The following is an 18245-nucleotide window of genomic DNA, read 5'->3' as shown; positions in this document are numbered from 1 at the left end:
CATCTGGCGTATCTAATTGCTGGCCTCCTGCGCCAACTGAAACTGGCTAACAAACCTCCGTTCCACCATCGACTTTTGTGCAGTATGCACTTGATCCGTCTCCTCCTCATCCCTCATTCCCCATCCACCCCCGCCAGGCGTATCGATAACAAAGCAATCCCCTTTCTGTACAGAAAAGTCCTTACGACCACCCAGCCTACACCACCGCCCTCCAACCTTCTTGACAATATAATTCACCCCACTACTCCCATCCCCACCCCCAAGCATACCATACGGCCTAGTAACCCGCCTCTCGCTAACAATCGAAGCATTCATGTCGCGGTAAAACTCATACACGCGCCGAATCCCGTTCCCACCATTCCAGCGCCCCTGTCCACCCGACCCATCACGTATGCTGAACTCGCGAAGAAGCACAGGGTAACGCTTCTCCAGTAGTTCCGGATCCGTGATCCGCGTGTTCGTCATGTGGATGTGCACGCCTGAAGTACCGTGCCAGCCAGGTCCAGCGCCGCTGCCTCCACATATTGTTTCTCCGAAGCCGAAACCAGAGTTGGGGATGGGCGTGCCGCTGTCGTCGTGGTCGCCGTTTATACCGAAGGAGAAGACGTTACAGTCACCTTGGCTTGCGGCACAGGCTTCAAATGCGCGGATGACGACGTCGGTGACGCGTTGGGATGTGATTGGGTTTCCTGCGCATACTGCGGCGTATGGCGAGGGGTTTAAGATACTTCCTTCTGGGATTGTGAAGGTGAGGGGGCGGAGGCAGCCTTCATTGAGTGGAATGTCTTGGTTGATGAGGCAGCGGAGGACGTAGAGTGTGGCGGATCTGGCGATGGCTTGTGGGGCGTTGAAGCTGTGGTAGCCTTCTTCGCCTGTACCGGTGAAATCGAAGTGTGCGGACCCGTCGTCTGGGTTGATGGTTATGGCGAGCTTGATAGGTGTGCCGTCGTCCATGAAGTCGAGTGCGACAAGAGGCTTGCCGCCAGTTTGTTGATATGTACGTTTCATGAATTCGCGTACACAAGACTCAGCGTTGGCGGTGATTGCATGCATGTTCAGATGTACGGTTAAGAGACCTCGCTCAGCGATGAGGTCAGCCACGAGCGCTGCGCCTTTCGCGTTTGCGGATACTTGTGCTTTGAGGTCGTTGATGTTATCGGCGAGCTTGCGTGTTCCTGAGCATCCTGGGTATTGGGCGGGATCGTGGAGTAACACCCTTGTGACTAGTTCTTCGTCGAAGACACCGTCACGGACAAGGTATTCTGAGACGATCATGGCACCCTCCTCGTGCAATTCGACGCTGCCGGCTGGCATTGAGCCTGGGAGTATTCCACCAATTTCTTGATGGTGACCTCTCGAAGCTGTGTAGAAGATGATGGTCTTGCCTGTGTCGTCAAAGACAGGCGTCACACATGTTATATCTGGCAGATGCGTGCCGCCAGATATGGGGTGGTTAGCGACGATGACATCGCCTGGTCGTAGCTGGCCTAGATACTTGTTGTGCTGGTACATGACTGCCTGTTCCATGGAGCCCAGGTGAACTGGCACATGAGGAGCGTTGGCTACAAGGCGACCTTCAGGACTGAAGAGCGCGCAGCTGAAGTCGAGACGTTCCTTGATGTTGACCGAAACACTCGTCTTTTGTAATGCGAGGCCCATTTGTTCAGCGATACTCATGAAGCGATGAGCCATCACAGAAAGCTCGACTGGATCAACAGTCCGAGGTACAGCAGCTTCGTTGCCTGGTAGGGTAGTAGTTCGATCGAGTTCGATCATGACATGGCGGTCCAGGATAGTTGCTTTGGAGCTCGGTGCAACCACGATGGTCTGTGTGTTGTCCAGAATGATGGCTGGCCCATCGATGATATCACCCTTTGCCAATTTTGTCAAGTGATACAAAGGAGACGTAGTCCAGCCATTTTCGAAGAAGACTGGGACATGATCTGAAATCTTTTTTGTCGACACGGCGGATGGGGAGCAGTCGGTGAGCTGTTGATCGAGGTTGAACTCGGGTTCGACCGATGGGCTCCGGGCTGTCGCTCGGACTCGAACATTCTCAACGAGGATATCGCGTCCAGGCATGATGAAAGAGAATTGGCGCTTGTGTTCAGCTACGAAGGCGTCGTCCCACGTTCCTTGATCAGGGCGCGAAACCATGAAGGTTGTGTCAGACCCTTCGTAGCGGAGGTTAAGAAAGTGCTCGAAACCGATTGTTTGGCCAGAGAACCCGTCGTTGGCCAGTTGTTCAGCCGCGTTCTTCTCGAGCGACGACAGCCTTTCGTCAAGTTCATCGAAAGAGGACTTCAGCAATACTGAGCACGGCTCTTGAACATCGCGAACGACGTCTGCCAATGCCATGCCATATGCTGACAAGATAGAAGAGTAGCGATGAATCAAAATGCGGTCGATGCCCAAATTGGCAGCAATGGCGCAGGCAGCTTGTCCACCTGCACCGCCGAAGACCGCAAGATCGTGATCGGAAGTTCGGTGCCCCTTGGCTTCAGTGAGCGAGCGGATGGGTCGACACATTGTCTCATTCGCAACTTCCAGAAAGCCAAGAGCAAGTTCTTCGACTGTCTTCGTCTTTCCGCTAGTCTGTGACAGATCCGCATTGACCGTGACGAGTAACTCTTCAAAGGCTCGCTTTGCGCCTTCGTAGTCCAGAGCTTCGTTCTCGTGCTTGCCAAAGATCTTTGGGAAGTACTCAGCCTGCAGACGTCCCAAGACAAGATTCGCGTCTGTGACCGTCAAAGGTCCACCTTTACGGTATGCTGCTGGGCCTGGATGTGCGCTTGCCGATTCGGGGCCTGCGAGGAAGAGACCGTTGCGATAAGAAAGTATGCTTCCACCGCCTAGAAACTTTAGTAACTATCTAGATCCATTGATTCGAGTGCTACTCACCGGCAGCAACAGTGTCGATCTCTAGCTGTGGAGATTGAATCGTCACACCAGCCGTGATCGACTCGAAGGTGTGCTCCAGTGTTCCCGCATACCGCGAAACATCAGTGCTGGTTCCGCCCACTACGTAATTGTCAGCATACTTCCGACATGTTTCGCGAGCTTTAGACTTACTGTCGAATCCTATCACTGGCTTCCTCCGCTGTACATCAAAACATGTCTTGCTGAATCCGACAACACCTCCAGCCGGACCTGACAGGATAGCTTTGAGACCGCTGAAGTGCTGCCACCCCACGAGTCCTCCATCACTTTGCATGAACTCGCAACGAGCACCCTTGGTATCTTCCAGGCCGCCTACGAAGCCTTCACGAAAGCCGTCGATGTAATTGCGCGTCAAAGGCGTAAGGTACGCGTCTGCTGTTGCTGAGTAGCCTCTCGAAATGGCTCTGATCATGGGGAAGATCTGTGATGAGACTGATATCTGCGTGAAGCCGATGTGTCTGGCGATATCGGCAACTTGAAGCTCGTGGTTCGGGAAAGTATAGCTGTTGATAAGCGTTATCGCCAAGGACCGCACGCCCTTGTCGAACAGGGCCTGGAGACCTTCACGGGCGTGTGTGCTGTCTACTGAAGTGTCAGCGAGGAAGTTACTTCCACGTCAAGATACTAACCAATTGGTCGCAAAACGCGAATGGCTTCGCCGCCCACCCCCCTTTCCAGGTTATAGGAGTTGCGGTCAGGGTCTCGTAGTGTTGACTTGTCCTCGGTCGAATCGTGAAGTGTGACGCGCTCGTCAATCTCTAGAACATCGTCGAACAAGGTCTCAGGCCTCCGGATGTTGAGATCAAACAGCTTCGGTCTGGTCTGATCACCTATGCGTAGTAGATCTCTGAAACCTTTGGTGACGACCAACGCGCATTTTGTGGAGTTTCGTTCCAACAAGGCGTTTGTCGCGACTGTAGTTCCCATCTTGATCGATTCGATGTTGCTGGTGTCAATCTTGCCACCGCGTGGGATGGATACGTTCAAGGCCTGCTCGAGTATCCTGCGGATACCCTCTGTGGGTGCATCGGCATAGTTCGTCGGATCGTTACTCAGAAGCTTGACTAGCACATCTGGTTTCCCGGGTACGATACCCAAGCAGTCTGTAAAGGTACCACCACGATCTATAGCGATGCGGATGCCTGCACCCTGCAGCGGCTGCTCAACGAACGGCATGTTTGGTGGGCGATTGAGAGGGGAATGAATCGAGGAAAAAGTGAACCGCGGTCTCCGACAGCCAAAAGCTCCTATATGTCCTACAACTACTGGGAATTGGAGTAGATCACCCTCGTGCCAGAGGATAGATCAAGGTATGAACACCCCAAACAGGCAACGCCTGGTCAGCTGTTTCGTCACGCGCCATTGGCTGTAACAACACCGATGCCGCAGGGCATATCGTTCCGAAGGCATGGCAGCGCGGGTTTGTAATGCCTATCGCGTCGCGTTGAGGGTGGAGTTGCTGCGCATTCCGGCAGGATGAGGATGACGCACGATTGCCGATCCCTTCCCAGGAAACACGCTAATACTTCACTAGCGCGGCGCGAATGAACCCCTCAGTGAATCCTTCGAAGTTCCGACGTTCCTCTCCATCGGGGGCCAGAGTCCGAAAGAATGGCAGGGGTCGATACCACACTCTCCACCATATGCTGAGCGGCTATGCGATTATGAGCATGAGCATGGGTTTGCAGCGCGCATGCCGAGGTCGCAAAATGATTCGACTGCTGCTGTTCATGGCAGCGTCGCCGTGATCTGCCTGTAAGAACACCATCATTGTCGCATCTGGATCCTACCAATATGACCGAAAGCATCAATCTGCAATTGGGGTGGCCGTCGCCGTCACTCTTCCCATCGGCTCAACTTCTCGACAGTGCGACAAGCGTACTTAACTCGCAAGCAAAAACTGCAGCCTCACTCATATACGGCCCAGATGCTGGCTACGAACCACTTCGACGCAGTATCGCAGCATGGCTCACTTCTACGTACGGACGCGGTTCGGAACTTTCGTTCGACCGCATTTGTGTCACGAATGGAGCGTCGGGAAACTTGGATAACGTCCTTGCACGCTTCACTGAGCCAGGCTATACACGAAACATATGGATGGTTGAACCATGCTACTTTTTGGCCTGTCCAATCTTCATGGACAACGGGTTCCAGGGGATGATGAAGGGTGTGCCAGAAGACGATGAAGGGCTGGATGTGGATTTCCTACGACGAAGTCTCGCGGACGCAGATAAATCGACAACACCCGCTCCATCAACGCGAAAGACGGGTGAAAGATATAAGAAGCTTTATCGACACATTATCTACTGCGTTCCGACGTTTTCAAACCCAAGCGCGAAGACCATGTCGCTCAGGCGAAGACAACAACTCATTCTCCTCGCACGAGAATTCGATGCCCTCGTGGTTACCGACGATGTGTACGACGTACTACGCTGGCCAGCGGATAAGGACGGAAGCTGTGAGAGCCTCGGTGATGTACCTCCCCGAATTGTCGACATCGATCGCACGCTTGACGGAGGCCCCAAAGATGAATGGGGTAATGCTATGAGCAATGGTTCGTTCTCAAAGATCATAGCACCGGGTATACGAGTAGGCTGGGCAGAAGCGACTCCTGCGTTCACGCTTGCACTGTCGCAAGTGGGTGCGACCAGATCTGGAGGCTGTCCCGCACACATGGCTGCTTCATTTGTTCATGAGGTGCTTGAGTCTGGGTTGTTGCGCAAGCATCTTGAAACCAAAGTTCTTCCGACGTTTCGGGCCCGCTATTATGCTATGCTGGAAGGGATAGAGAACTTTCTGGTACCACTGGGTGTCACTATCTCCACTGGGAAGCCGTACAATGAGAATTCTGACCAAGCGAGCGGCGCCGACACTAGTCCTGACGAGTTTTCTGCGCAAGCTGGAGGCTACTTCATTTGGCTACTGTTGCCAGAAGGTCTAGCTGGAAAGGGTGCCGATTTGGCTGCCAAAGGCTTGGAGAAACACAGTGTAAAGTTTGCATATGGCGACATGATGCAAGTGCAAGGGGACCCTACATCCGCCGTTCGTGCGGCAAAGGGCTATGGAAATGGCATACGTTTATCATGGGCATGGCACACGGAGGTAGAGATTCTTGAAGGTATTAAGAGATTAAGTGCATTAATCAAGGAAGGTAGTACATAGGTCTAAACCTAGAACATGTAGTTGATACATATTGGATCGGCTGTAGAAATGCGGGCTCATTCTCTTGACGGCGGCGTGAGTAAACCCCCAACGACAGCATGTAACTGACCATGCTTTCTAGCACTGTCGCCCAAGAAGAACTTCAAGACAACTCCAGCTGCTGCCACAGAATCGTCATCCGCATCGATAGCGTCGAGCGTCTCTTCCAAGACCTTAGGCTGCCAATTCGGGAAGAAATATTTGATTGTCTCACTGTTGATGAAACGATCGAACTCGAAGTGACCCTGGAATGTGAGGACACGACCAGGTTCGTACATGCCCTGATTAGCGCAATGCTGAGTACTTCCCAGCGTTGTCCAGGAGCCCGGCAGCGCTTCTAAATCTGGAACAACCACGTGGTCGTGATGCACGAATTGTAGCTTCATCTTTTCGCCATATTTATATTCCCCACCTCCACCATCCCCCAAGAATTCGGTGTAGAATTGCCGTTGCAGTGTGATCTCTTTTACCCCGAGTTCCCAGCCTTCCGGGTGCTTCTCCACCTTCACACCATAATCCCCTAGTAGAGCTTGACACACCAATTGGTGGCCAAAGCAGCTGCCGAAGATCTTCACCCTGGGCTCTTTCTCATATAATTCTTTCGTCCATCTTGCGAGTTTGCGTATCCAGGGCAGCTCATCGTAGGCCGAGTTCGCAGAGCCCGAGATGATGACAGCGTCGAATTCTGCTATCGAGCTGGGATATTTGTTCTTCGTCACATCGAAGTCCGTAGATGTGATTTCAATGACAGGGTCCAAGGACGCGCGTGGTAACTTTGTGTTGGCAGCTGCGGAGGAAAGAAGTTGGTGGAAGATACGCCCATAGGTGGGGGCGCGCTCGGCGGCAACAACAGGCACCGGTGCATCGGCATTAAGCATGCAAATGCGTAGATTTCGTGCCATGGTTCCACGAATTGAGTGGAAGAGCTTTTGGTTGGATGTATCCTCCCTGAATAACGTTTTCTCAGGCAATGTATCTGTCTTCTATGGATGTCGCTTTCGGGATGCCCGCATTCGGCGATGCACGTGATGGCCGCCGATAAGCGGTTGACGTTTGTCGCGACTATCTCGCGATTTGCCACGTCTCCAACCACACAAGGCTACCTAAGTACTGAACTCGCCTACTTTGGTATTCACCACCACGACGACGTCTTCACAATGGTTGAAAGCATTCTTTACGCGATGCGCGATGATCACAACACTCTGCGTACGAAATGTGACGGACAATTGGCGCCGCTGCAGGACGCCATATCCGTACGCGCAGCAACCTTCGAGCAAGCCCTATCGCCCGTTTTCCCATGGCGCATGTCGTCTATACAGACGGATCCTAGCGGTCGGGTATCAGGACCCATACTAGCACTATCATGGCGTGGTGTGAGGGCCTGACAGTCCACTATTGGTCGTGACCCACCATGCCACCATCGGACATGAGAGTCCGAAGAACCATCTCTTTGTCCCTCGACGCTAGGCAGCGAACATGGGTATGCGAACCGGTTGATCGTTGCCGTCGCCAGAATGCGGAGAATGACAACGTTCACGAGTCAAGGACACAATCTTAGTCCTATCGAGCTGGACTTTGACGTTCCATATCCCGTCCAGCCGCTGTCTAGCTGGAGATAGCGACACTCAACGAGATATCAAGATAGGTATTACTGATATGATTCTTTGTCTTGGTCTTGTATAAGATACGCATCTAATCAGGTGTTCGAGACACCCATTGGGAGGTTCTTTTTGCATCTCCATCCTTACCCCACTCATCGCTACCATGCCAGACGACAGCAAAGTCATGTCGTCCGCCGACATCGAGGACACACATTCCGTCAAGATGGGAGAAGTTTCCTCAGCCAACGTTGATGTGGCGGCTGCCTATGCTCATCATCTCACGGGGGAGAATGCGTATACAAGAAAAGAAGCGACACGCTTGCGATGGAAGCTAGACCTGCGTCTTGTGCCTTTGCTCTGGTGTGAGTGCTTGTAAAGCGAGATAACGAGAAGCGCTCGCTAACAGACACATCAGTCAACATCACGCTGGGCGCTATGGACAAAGTGACGACAGCTACAGCGGCCTTGTACGGCTTCCGAGCTGATACTGGCTTGACTGGAGATAGATACAGCTGGGTCGGCAGTGCATTCTATGTGAGCAATCCCAACTGTCATTGCTTCTATAGTGCTGACAATGCGTGTAGTTCGGTTATCTGTTCTGGTGCCTACCGAGTGGCAGCCTCCTCCAACGCTTCCCGATCGCCAAACTAATGTTTGTCGTCCAACTCCTCTGGGGCTGCATTCTCATCGCGACTGGCTTTGCCAACAACTTCCCCACGCTTATCGCACTTCGTGTCCTTCTTGGAGCCCTTGAAGCGCCCATTGTACCCGGCAACTTCCTCATCATCAGCATGTGGTACCCGCGACGTGAGCAACCTCTTCGAACCGGCTTGATGTATACGGGTCTTTCTGTGTGCTTCACTGGCCCAATCGGATACGGTATCGGATTCCTAGCAGGCGAACATCAATGGCGCGCTATGTTCTGGATCACAGGCGCAATGACTATTGTATGGGCTTGTGTGATCGGTATCTTCTTACCCGACAATCCTGTCAAGGCGAAGTTCGTCAGCGAGCGACAAAAGGCCATCGTAATTGACAAAATCCGGCAAGATCAGACGGGAGTGGAGAACAAAACGTTTAAGAAAGACCAGATGATTGAAGCCTTCCTTGATCCTAAGACGTGGCTGATGTTCTTCTTTCATATCTGGATCAGTAGTGAGTAACCCCGATGTGCCACCCTTCCAAATTTAGGCTGACGTTCTCTAGTTCCGAACGGAGGTTTGACGAACTTCACGCCTCTCATCATCAAAGGTCTCGGCTACTCGTCTCAACGCTCGACGCTCCTCACAATGCCTACCGGTATCTTGCAGACCATAGCGTCATACGTTTGCAATGGCGGGGTATTCCTGACTGCGAAGTATCTTCCGGCAAAACAATTACGTACCGCTTGGGTCATGTTCGGTATCATCGTCGGTATGATCTCAGCAGTCTTCCTATACGTCCTGCCGCTCGACAACTACAACGGGCGTCTCGCAGCGTTATACTGCTCCTATTTCTACCTCGGACCCTATATCGTTGCCCTCGGTATCAACACGGCAAACACTGCGGGCCATACGAAGAAAGTCACTGTCAATGCGCTGGTTTTTATCGCATACTGTATCAGCAACATCATCGCGCCCCAATTCTTCAAGGCCGACCAGGCACCGCTGTATCCACTTGGTATGGGTGCTGTGCTGGGAAGCTATGTTCTTTCGATGATCACCATCGCTATGTATGCGACGTATTGCTGGTATGAGAACCGCAGACGAGACCGCATCGACTCTGATAAGGGTGGAAGGGTGCACGCAGATACTGACTTCCGCGACTTGACTGACAAGCAAAACGTGCACTTTCGATATGTATGGTAGATACAGCAGAGGCTGAGAACAGCTTGATACGAGATTTGCAGGCACGATAAGTTGTATCCAAATGAACTATTCAATTGCGAGCATACTGCCATATCTGTGACTTTCTTCCTCTGTAGTCCGACACGTGCCTTTCATCAGGTGATACCCATGACCGAATCTTGAGTGAAACACATTCAAGTAAAGACCCTCCACATGCCACGGTGGACAAAACACAATCGGAAGTCGAAAAGCGATCAGGCGTGCGCCTCCGTACCGCAAAAGTGGACCCGTTCTCATGTTCGTTTATTTGCCGATAACGGACTCTGTCGGACTCCCAAGTGCGAGAGTGCGAGCTGAACGAGGGCTCCACGCTTCTTTGTAGTGGGGAAAGTAGAGACCCTGCATTTGTCGGCTGACAAGGCTAGCTTCGCGTTTCGCGCGCCGAGCTTGGGCTACTGTTGAAAGAGACATTCTTGTGAATAAATGACCAGAGGCACCTCGTTGATTGAGATACACAAATCTGCAAGCTGAATTGCTAAACGAACACAAGAATAACCTGTTCTATATCCAGTATCATGCCAAAACTCGACATATCCGTTCAAGATGAGCAGAAGGCTTTCGAAGCTGATGTAGCTGCTATCGAAAAGCAATGGAGCTCTGCAAGGCAATCGCATTTGAAGCGGTATGTAGCCCCGTCAGAGTTCAAGCAGTAGATCAGCTCCGTGACCGAATTCAGCTGACCTTGTTTCCAGACCATACACTGCAAGCACTATAGCCGCGCTTCGTACTTCCATCCCCGCTCCCTCGGAAGCCTCCTCGATCCAGGCCATCAAGCTTTGGGAGCAGCTTAACGCCCACAACAAAGCCGGCACGTGCGAGTTGACATTCGGTACCACCGATCCGGTAGCCGTTTCGCAGATGGCCAAACATCAGCAGACTGTCTACGTATCCGGTGCTTTATGCGGATTCTCGGAAGTCGCACTCCCCGGAATGGACCACGCCGACTACCCTTGGGATACCGTGCCGAAGGTTGTTTCCAAGATCTTCAAGAGCCAGCTTTGGCACGACCAGCGCCAACGACAGTACCGGTTGCGACATCCGATTGAGGACCGTGAAAAGCTGGAGAACTGGGACTACATGGCGCCAATCGTCGCGGATGGCGACATGGGCTTCGGTAGCCTGACGAGTACGATGAAGATGGCGCGCGAGTTCGTGGACGCCGGTGTAGCAATGATACACATTGACGACCTTGCTATTGGGATGAAGAAGTTTACTGTTGGTCAAGGGCGTACTATTGTGCCGACGCAAGAGTACCTGGATCGCTTGACAGCTGTGCGGATGCAATTCGATGTCATGGGTGCGGAGACGCTACTGCTATGCCGCTGCGACACGGACCATGCCGAGTTCATCACCAGTGTCGTCGACGAGCGCGACCACGAGTATGTGCAGGGGGCGACAAAGAAGGTGGAGCCGTTACAGAAGTGTCTTGCGGCTGCGCAGATGAAGGGGCAAGATTTGAAGGCTGCGCGGAACGAGTGGAAGGCAAAAGCGGGGATGAAGACTTTCGATGAGGCTGTTGAGACCGTTGCGTCGAAAGAAGAGTTTGCCGCTTACAAGGCGGAGCTTTCGAAACGACAGGTTGCTTCTCTGTCAGACCGTCGCGACATCGCAAACAAGACCGTGAAACAGGAAGTGTTCTTCGACTGGGAGCTGTCGCGATCAGCAATGGGACAATACATGATCAAGAGCTGTGTCAAGGGTATCGTCGAGCGTGCCATCGCCGCTGCGCCACTCGGAGACGTGACCTGGGCGCGTATGGACTCTCCGAACTGGGACGACATCGTCGAGTTCCACACCGAAGTTCGCAAAGCGTATCCAGATCGGCTCTTTGCCTTTGGCTACACCGGTGACTACGACTTTGCGAAAGCCGGGTTCAGTGATGACCAGGTTAAGAATCTTCATCTCGATCTTGCCAAGCTAGGCATCGTGTGGCAGGTCCAGCCGATCTGGAGTCTGCAAGGTCTGAACATGGTGACGGAGCAATTTGCGAAGATGTGGCAGGACCAAGGTATCGCTGGCTACTTGAAGTCGGTGCAAGGCCCAGCTCTTAGCTCAAAACCTATGACTGATGGGTTTGAGAAGTTGAGTTATTGCGGTGGATATTTGGCGGATGCTTTCTTCGAGACGGTCGCGGGGGAGTCTATCGTAGACAAGGGCAAAGCAGCGTAGTTGAAAAGACGTCGATAGCCCACATTATGAGTACACTAGCTCCAATAGTATCTCACTTTTTAATGACGTGTCATGTCCAGCCTTCGAAGTCAAACACCCCAGGAAATGAGAGTAGGCCATCAACAGCCAAATCCTCAAGCCCAGAATCTGCAATCCCGTACTCGAATGGCTGCTGCATAGCAAATGGCATCTGGAAGTTTCCGTTGATCTGCTGTAGCTGATTGTTGAAGTTTTCCTCAGGTTCCTGGTGATTCGGAGCGAGCATGCCACGAATCGTTGGTAGCTGGGAAGGTTGCGCAGAGCGAGGGAAGTCTTCATTTATCATCTCATCGATCATGCGCAACACCGGACGATGCACTACTAGTGCACGAACCTGCGGAAGGTGCTCTCGGATTGCCGTGACGGTTTTCTCTGACAACCGAGCGGGTGGTTTGTTGGGTCGGTCGACCAGCGGGATTTCGCGCGCCAGTAGCTCGAAGACGTCTCGCAGGCATTCTGCCTTCGCCCACCTGTCTGCCATTATCGCTAGGATGTTGGAGCAGGCGCGGAGCGCGTCAGAGACATCGAGAGAGTAGTAATTGTCGGTTCTATGTTCCGGCGGGGTAGCCCAGAAGCAGTACAAGAGTGTGATACCGGATTGGAATTGTACGAGGAGCTGCTAGGATTAGCGCATGCGTCATCGAGTATGCGAAATTACTTACTGCAAGCCATGGCTGAGCGATTTGACGATCAATCTGAGTCCTACGAAACATTAAGCAAGCCTGGCTGCTGGCTTGAACAGACCAATCGCCGGCAGACCCGATCACGTTGGCTTTTGTCGGTCGGTAAAGCATGAGCAACGTATAGTGATAGATCATCGCTTGCCACCGTTGTGATGTATAACCTTTTGACTGTGGATCTGAAAAGTTCTGTACCCTAGATTTGAAGTTCTCCAATTCCGCAAGTATTCTTATCCGCCAATCTGAACTATTCTCAAATTGAGCTTGGTAATCCCATCGAAGCGTAACGGCGCTTATTTCGGATTGTATGCGCCTGCACTGCAGTATGTGAAGCGCTGAGGAGTTACATGTGTAGTTCTGAGAGTCACTCAAGTCGTGATTAGGCGGCGTGATGGCAGCGGCGCCTAACAGGTCATGGTCCTCGATGTTAGCGAAAGGCCTTACGGTAATCATATAGTCCGGCACAGATGGAGGGAGATCGAAGGAGGACATGACCAGCCGATCAAGAAGGTACGCGCACCAAAAGCATCGCCGTCGAACTTGAATTACCAGTCGTGCATGAACGTCGGTTGATGGTGGTTCCGTCTCGCCGAGGTGTAATTGTTGCAGAACGCATTGTCGTATCGCTGTGGACGCGAGGGAAATGATGCGCTCAGTAGAGCTCTGGTGTAGTGCATGCACGGACAGCAGTAGATATGCCTGCACCTGGAGAATTCTATCAGGTTGACGTAGCACAGCCGGCAGGAGTGCGATACCACTATCGTAGAATTCTCGAGCATTGAGCATTGCCGCGTAAGGTTGACGCAACAGTACTAAAGCTGTCGCGTATACAAGATTGATGAAGAACCCTTGCCATGCTCGTTCTTCAAGGTCGCGGGACAAACAATGCTTCCACTCCGAATGCCATGTGAGGAAGGTGTCCCAGTGGAAAAAGGGATACTGGGCTTGAGCGCGCTCGCGATATGCGTTGAGCAATGACTCTTCGAGTTCCAGAGAGATGCTGGCCAACAGTGTGTGCGCGCTATTCACTTCGGCCTGTGCCGGTCGTGTGGCTGTTGAGGTACGAGAAGCATCGTGAGCTGGAAACTGCGCTGAAGGTGATGCAATAAGCCCAAAGATGAGATGATTCAAGTCGGGTTCATCATCCGTGCCCGAAGCTATTGCATAACCCGAAGATGAGCCGGAAAGGATAGATGACCGCCGCGGCGGCAAGGACTGTTGAATCGAATGAGCCACTGCTCCCCCTGTGACCCCATCACCCGGTAACCCACTGCTTGCTGGGGACGTGTCATCTATGTCGTGATCAGGCCTGTTCTGGGTTCTTGCTAGATGATCAAGGCTCTGCTGCGGGTCTCGGGCCTCAAGCTCAGCAACACGCTCTTCCAGAATGCGCACATATTCGCTCTCAACATGCGGCCGAGGCGCTGGCTGCGTAGGAAGGCATTCCTCGTCTCCTTTGACACAATTCTGGCACGGGCGGCTGTCTTCGCACTTCTGTTTGCGATAGCGACATCGCTGGCAAGCTAGGGTTCGTTGCTTTTTAGCAGGCGGCTCCTGCGGAGAACTTTCTGAATCATTATCCATCGGGTGTATTTCTCAGGCTTCGGTCCATTCTTGGATTCCGCTAGCAATGGCGGTGATGTTTGTTGCGACGGCATACCTTCACGCGGTCCAGGGCGAAGGCGTAGATGACGGTGCCGATTGCCGGGGGCATGCGATAAGGGGGGTCGCGCCTTACCGGAAAGAGGCGAAGCGTTCACGTGACTGGCCCTCTTCATCTCCAAGTCTGTGCCCCGCCCACATTTCTCCTGAATTAGAGCCGCTCCCGTGTCAGCTCAGCACTCAATCATGACCACCGTTGACCTGTTCCAACCCGAAGTTTACCCATCTTCTCCTTCTACGAGGCTCATTCGCCCTCTCATTCTCAGAAGCCCTGAATCGACGCGACAAAGCTTCATGCTGATAAGGCTGTAGACCATACGGATTGGGAGCGCGTTCGTACCCAGTCCCACAACACCCGCACGGTCCCTGCCAAAGAAAAGTGTCGATTTCGCAATACTTTCCTGAAGATGCTGCATCGAGAAGCCTGCGTATGCCAAACATTCTACTTTCAGGTGCTTGCAGCTCCTGACACAATTGGAAGCGAGAGCCTAGCTTCTCTATTACAACGTCACCCATTCTATCTGGAGGCCGCGCAACTTCGGTGAAGGCTCAGCCTCTTTCTGGTCCGCTAAACAGGTTCTAAAGGCCCGAGTCGGAATCGGAAGTGGAAGCAATGATCGTAATCAATCTGTCGCGATAGTATCTGTAGCGCGTGGGTCTGTGATTAGTAGTCGCCGATATAAGATGTGCAATACCTCGATGGCTCGTGAAACAACTGCGCCTCTATCACAGCCAGCCGACCGAAATCAGCCACGATGCGCTTCGAATACTCTAGCTTGGCGCTTTTTGCCGGGATTTCTTGGGCAGCCTCTTTGCCAAACACTACAAACTTCGAGCGGGAGACGCGCAGCCTCGATGAAATCTACCAGGCAGCTTTGGCAGAAGGCGGCGTTGTCACTCTTTGGCATGGCGGCGATGAGAAGACTCAGCAGAACAGTCTGAAGAGTGCTTTTGAGGCACGGTTCCCTAACATGACACTCAATGTCACCGTCGACCTGTCGAAGTACCATGATGTCAACCTTGACGCACAACTGGCTGCCGACAATGTTTACGTCGACAGCATCATCTTGCAGACGCTCCACGACTACCCACGATGGAAGAAGCAAGGCGCTTTGATGAACTACGCACCATTGAACTTCGACAAGATCTACCCTGTGTTCAAGGACGCCGAAGCGGCTTACAGTGGACTGCTCATCTTTGATTGGGGGTATGATTTTCCTGTAATACCTCTAAAAACACATGCTAAACTGCAACAGTATCTCTGCCAACACGAACAAAACGAGCACGATGCCTACTTCGTACCAAGACTTCACAAAACCCGAATACAAGGACAAGATCGTTCTGACCTACCCCAACGACGATGATGCCGTCTTGTACCAGTTCGAATTGATGTACGTTCTCCCCTCCTCATATGCTTAGTCACTGGCTAACATCTCGCGCAGCATCGAAGAGCTCGGTGAGGAATGGTTCAACGCCCTGCTGGCCAACAACCCCCGCTGGGTGCGCGGTACTGCCACTCCCGGCACACTCATCAAGGCTGCCAACAGCAGCAGCGCGGTGACCTTTAGCTCCGGTTACTCATTCGCAGACCGACCACCAGTCAAGTACGCGCTCCCCAGCGACGCCAAGTTCGTCTCTTGGGCTCAGACCGGCGCAATCCTGAAGAAAGCACCCCACCCTGAAGGCGCAAAGCTGCTCCACAGCTTCATGCTCAGCGACGAGAACCAATCTGGCCGTGGCTGGAGCGTCCGTGAGGATATCCCAGCACCAGAAGGCGCCGAGACGATCCTGCAGCAGCCCGGTACGGATGCGCCTGCGTTTGCTGAGTTCATGGCAGACCGTGGTCATGTTGAGAGGCGAAGGGACTTCTATGAGGTGAGGATTGGTACTGCGCAGGGCCTTAGCCCGCTAATTGATGACTTGTGAGCATGCTGCCAGATCAACGGTGCGCATGGAGGTAAACAGTCTACAAGAAACAACATGTAGATGTTATCTTCTGAGGCTGATCCAGTTGATCCGAGAATCTATTGGCTGCCCTGGCCGATTTGGCCGTCTCTACCTATGCTTTCTATTGAATATCTCTTGCCCGTCCTCTTCCTGTTTTTCAACCTTCCACGTTTCATTGGGTCCGTCATTGGCGGTAGCCTGCCGCGTTCACATCGCGATACCCCCCTCTAACCCGATTTGTTCAAGTGCACATACAGCGACCTTGTTTGCTCGCGCCAACCTCACTGCTCTAATATTGTTGCAAACTCGCACTGCAATCCCTTTCGGCCGCAAGGTCTTCGATATGTCTGAATCAAAGCGATCGGCTGCTAAGTAAGTCGCACAAGCCAAGCATGCTCGCTTCTCCAGCCCTACATGGGTACTGACGTGACCCCAGGCTCTTCAACAACCCCGCGCTATCCGATGTCACGATCAAGCAAATCCACGAAGGCCACACACGCGAATACTATGCGCACAAGGCCGTGCTATGTCTAGAGTCCGACTACTTTCTCAATGCTTTCACTGGCAACTTCAAGGTAAATTGGCAGATGTGTAGAGCTGTGTGGAAGGAGAATACTAACTATCTCCAGGAAGCATCAGAAGGCATCATGGAATTGCATGAGGACGATCCCGATCACTTTGAGTTCTTTCTCAAGTTCATCTACACCAACGAGTACGACAAACACGAGATCGCGAAGCTCGCAGGCGATGACAAGAGCAAGCGTGTGCTTGTTCCAATCGGCGTGCACGCTATCGCTGACAAGTACGACGTTGTCAAGCTCTACGAGCCAGCTGCAGAAGATGTGAAGGCTGTACTTATAGAAGCTGTCAAAGACCTAGACATGCTCATCACTGCAATCCACGCTCACTACGGTACCGAGGTCAACGTCGATGGGGCTATGGGACGTCTCATAACTTCCGTTGTCTTCGAAAAGTACCGTTATCTTGTCAAGACGAAGGACTTTGAGCAGTTGCTGCTTGCGCATCCCACCTTCGCCGCCGACGTTGCGCTGAACTTACAGCGTAACGCACTATATGCATTAACAGCTGGTTGGTGTATTGGCTGCCAGGCCAACCAGAACATTGACGCAGCCGGTATGCGCAAGGCAGGTTGCACATACTTCTATTGCCCGAATTGCAGCAGGCAATGCCCTCTTCCATCTGTCGGTGAAAACTAGAGACATGAATTACGATTGGCCAGAACGGGTGGGGTACTGGACCTGAGAAACAGAAGGTCCATAGCATGGAAGCGATGGTAGTTCATAAGGGTGTCTCTTTACGTAAAGATAATGGAACATGCAGCGATTCCAGTTATTTGAAAAGTTGCTATTAGATCGAATGCATGACCATTCCGTACCTGCGCAATACGTGTCTTTTCCCACACATACAGGAACGCCACAAGCTGGGCGAAGCGGGTTACCTAGTTAATGTCCATCAACCCTGGGATGATCATTACATTGTCTAGCACTTAGTCCTCAACCGTTGCCGCCGTAAGGACTCTTTGTGCTTCTGATATGGCAAAGCAAAGTAAGTGATTAGACACAGTTCGAATGTGCCGTGCGGTGACACAGAGAGCTCGTTTCCCTTCGATGTTCCTCCGAAAGGCATGTGTCAAAATTATGCGATGACATCTGTAGCTGCAAGGTTGCCAAATATCGACACTTCACCCATTCGACCTGTCTTTGGGCCTCGATGAGATAAGCATTTCTTTGTGATGGACGCCCGAGAATAAGTGCTCTTACGGCGAGCACCACGCAATATCGATAAACCGCGCGCTATTAGTGTAGTAAATACATTGACAAACGCGACCCTTTTACGACATACAAGGAAAGGGAAAGCAGCATGCGACGGACGATGAAACAACTATTTACACATCCATGCTAATGATTGATCTCATAATGCTTGAGTAGAATCTTGTCACCCTCCAGGCTGTCCTGTACCACGTATTCAATATTCTTTTGCAAACAGGCATCCCAAAGGTCCGGGATATACACGATATCCGGCTGGGCTGCATGTAGAATACATACTGCTCGAAGGTTGGGCAGTCTTCCAATCCCCATTGCCAACTGTCTATTGGCCTC

At 52.3% G+C, this 18245-nt stretch overlaps 6 protein-coding genes across 6 annotated transcripts; 3 read left to right on the top strand and 3 right to left on the bottom strand.

Moving 5' to 3' along the window:
- Positions 1–12: 12 nt before the first annotated feature.
- Positions 13–4116, bottom strand: J4E78_000074 (uncharacterized protein; the record flags this gene model as incomplete). The annotated part of the gene is made up of 4 exons (XM_049360740.1): positions 13–2852; positions 2902–3021; positions 3073–3522; positions 3570–4116. The coding sequence occupies 4 exons, from the start codon at positions 4114–4116 to the stop codon at positions 13–15; spliced, it is 3957 nt and encodes a 1318-aa protein (XP_049226023.1).
- A 618-nt stretch (positions 4117–4734) lies between these two features.
- J4E78_000073 (uncharacterized protein) lies at positions 4735–6102 on the top strand (the record flags this gene model as incomplete). Its single annotated transcript, XM_049360739.1, has 1 exon — positions 4735–6102. One exon carries the CDS (start codon positions 4735–4737, stop codon positions 6100–6102), a length of 1368 nt encoding a protein of 455 aa, XP_049226022.1.
- Positions 6103–6158: 56 nt separating this feature from the next.
- On the bottom strand, positions 6159–7043 carry J4E78_000072 (uncharacterized protein; the record flags this gene model as incomplete). The annotated part of the gene is made up of 1 exon (XM_049360738.1): positions 6159–7043. The coding sequence occupies one exon, from the start codon at positions 7041–7043 to the stop codon at positions 6159–6161; it is 885 nt and encodes a 294-aa protein (XP_049226021.1).
- Positions 7044–7905: 862 nt separating this feature from the next.
- J4E78_000071 (uncharacterized protein) lies at positions 7906–11797 on the top strand (the record flags this gene model as incomplete). The annotated part of the gene is made up of 6 exons (XM_049360737.1): positions 7906–8104; positions 8158–8276; positions 8327–8897; positions 8949–9585; positions 10140–10250; positions 10321–11797. The coding sequence occupies 6 exons, from the start codon at positions 7906–7908 to the stop codon at positions 11795–11797; spliced, it is 3114 nt and encodes a 1037-aa protein (XP_049226020.1).
- A 70-nt stretch (positions 11798–11867) lies between these two features.
- Positions 11868–12317, bottom strand: J4E78_000070 (uncharacterized protein; the record flags this gene model as incomplete). The annotated part of the gene is made up of 1 exon (XM_049360736.1): positions 11868–12317. The coding sequence occupies one exon, from the start codon at positions 12315–12317 to the stop codon at positions 11868–11870; it is 450 nt and encodes a 149-aa protein (XP_049226019.1).
- A 2616-nt stretch (positions 12318–14933) lies between these two features.
- On the top strand, positions 14934–17342 carry J4E78_000069 (uncharacterized protein; the record flags this gene model as incomplete). Its single annotated transcript, XM_049360735.1, has 5 exons — positions 14934–15385; positions 15435–15569; positions 15621–16100; positions 16562–16700; positions 16755–17342. The coding sequence occupies 5 exons, from the start codon at positions 14934–14936 to the stop codon at positions 17340–17342; spliced, it is 1794 nt and encodes a 597-aa protein (XP_049226018.1).
- Positions 17343–18245: the final 903 nt, after the last annotated feature.

The sequence above is a fragment of the Alternaria triticimaculans genome (genome assembly GCF_023758025.1).
Source record: "Alternaria triticimaculans strain BMP 0046 chromosome Unknown scaffold_1, whole genome shotgun sequence".
In the NCBI taxonomy this organism is placed as follows: domain Eukaryota; kingdom Fungi; phylum Ascomycota; class Dothideomycetes; order Pleosporales; family Pleosporaceae; genus Alternaria; species Alternaria triticimaculans.
The sequence above is the reverse complement of the archived record's forward strand: the minus strand, read 5'-3'. Positions and strand labels throughout refer to the sequence as shown.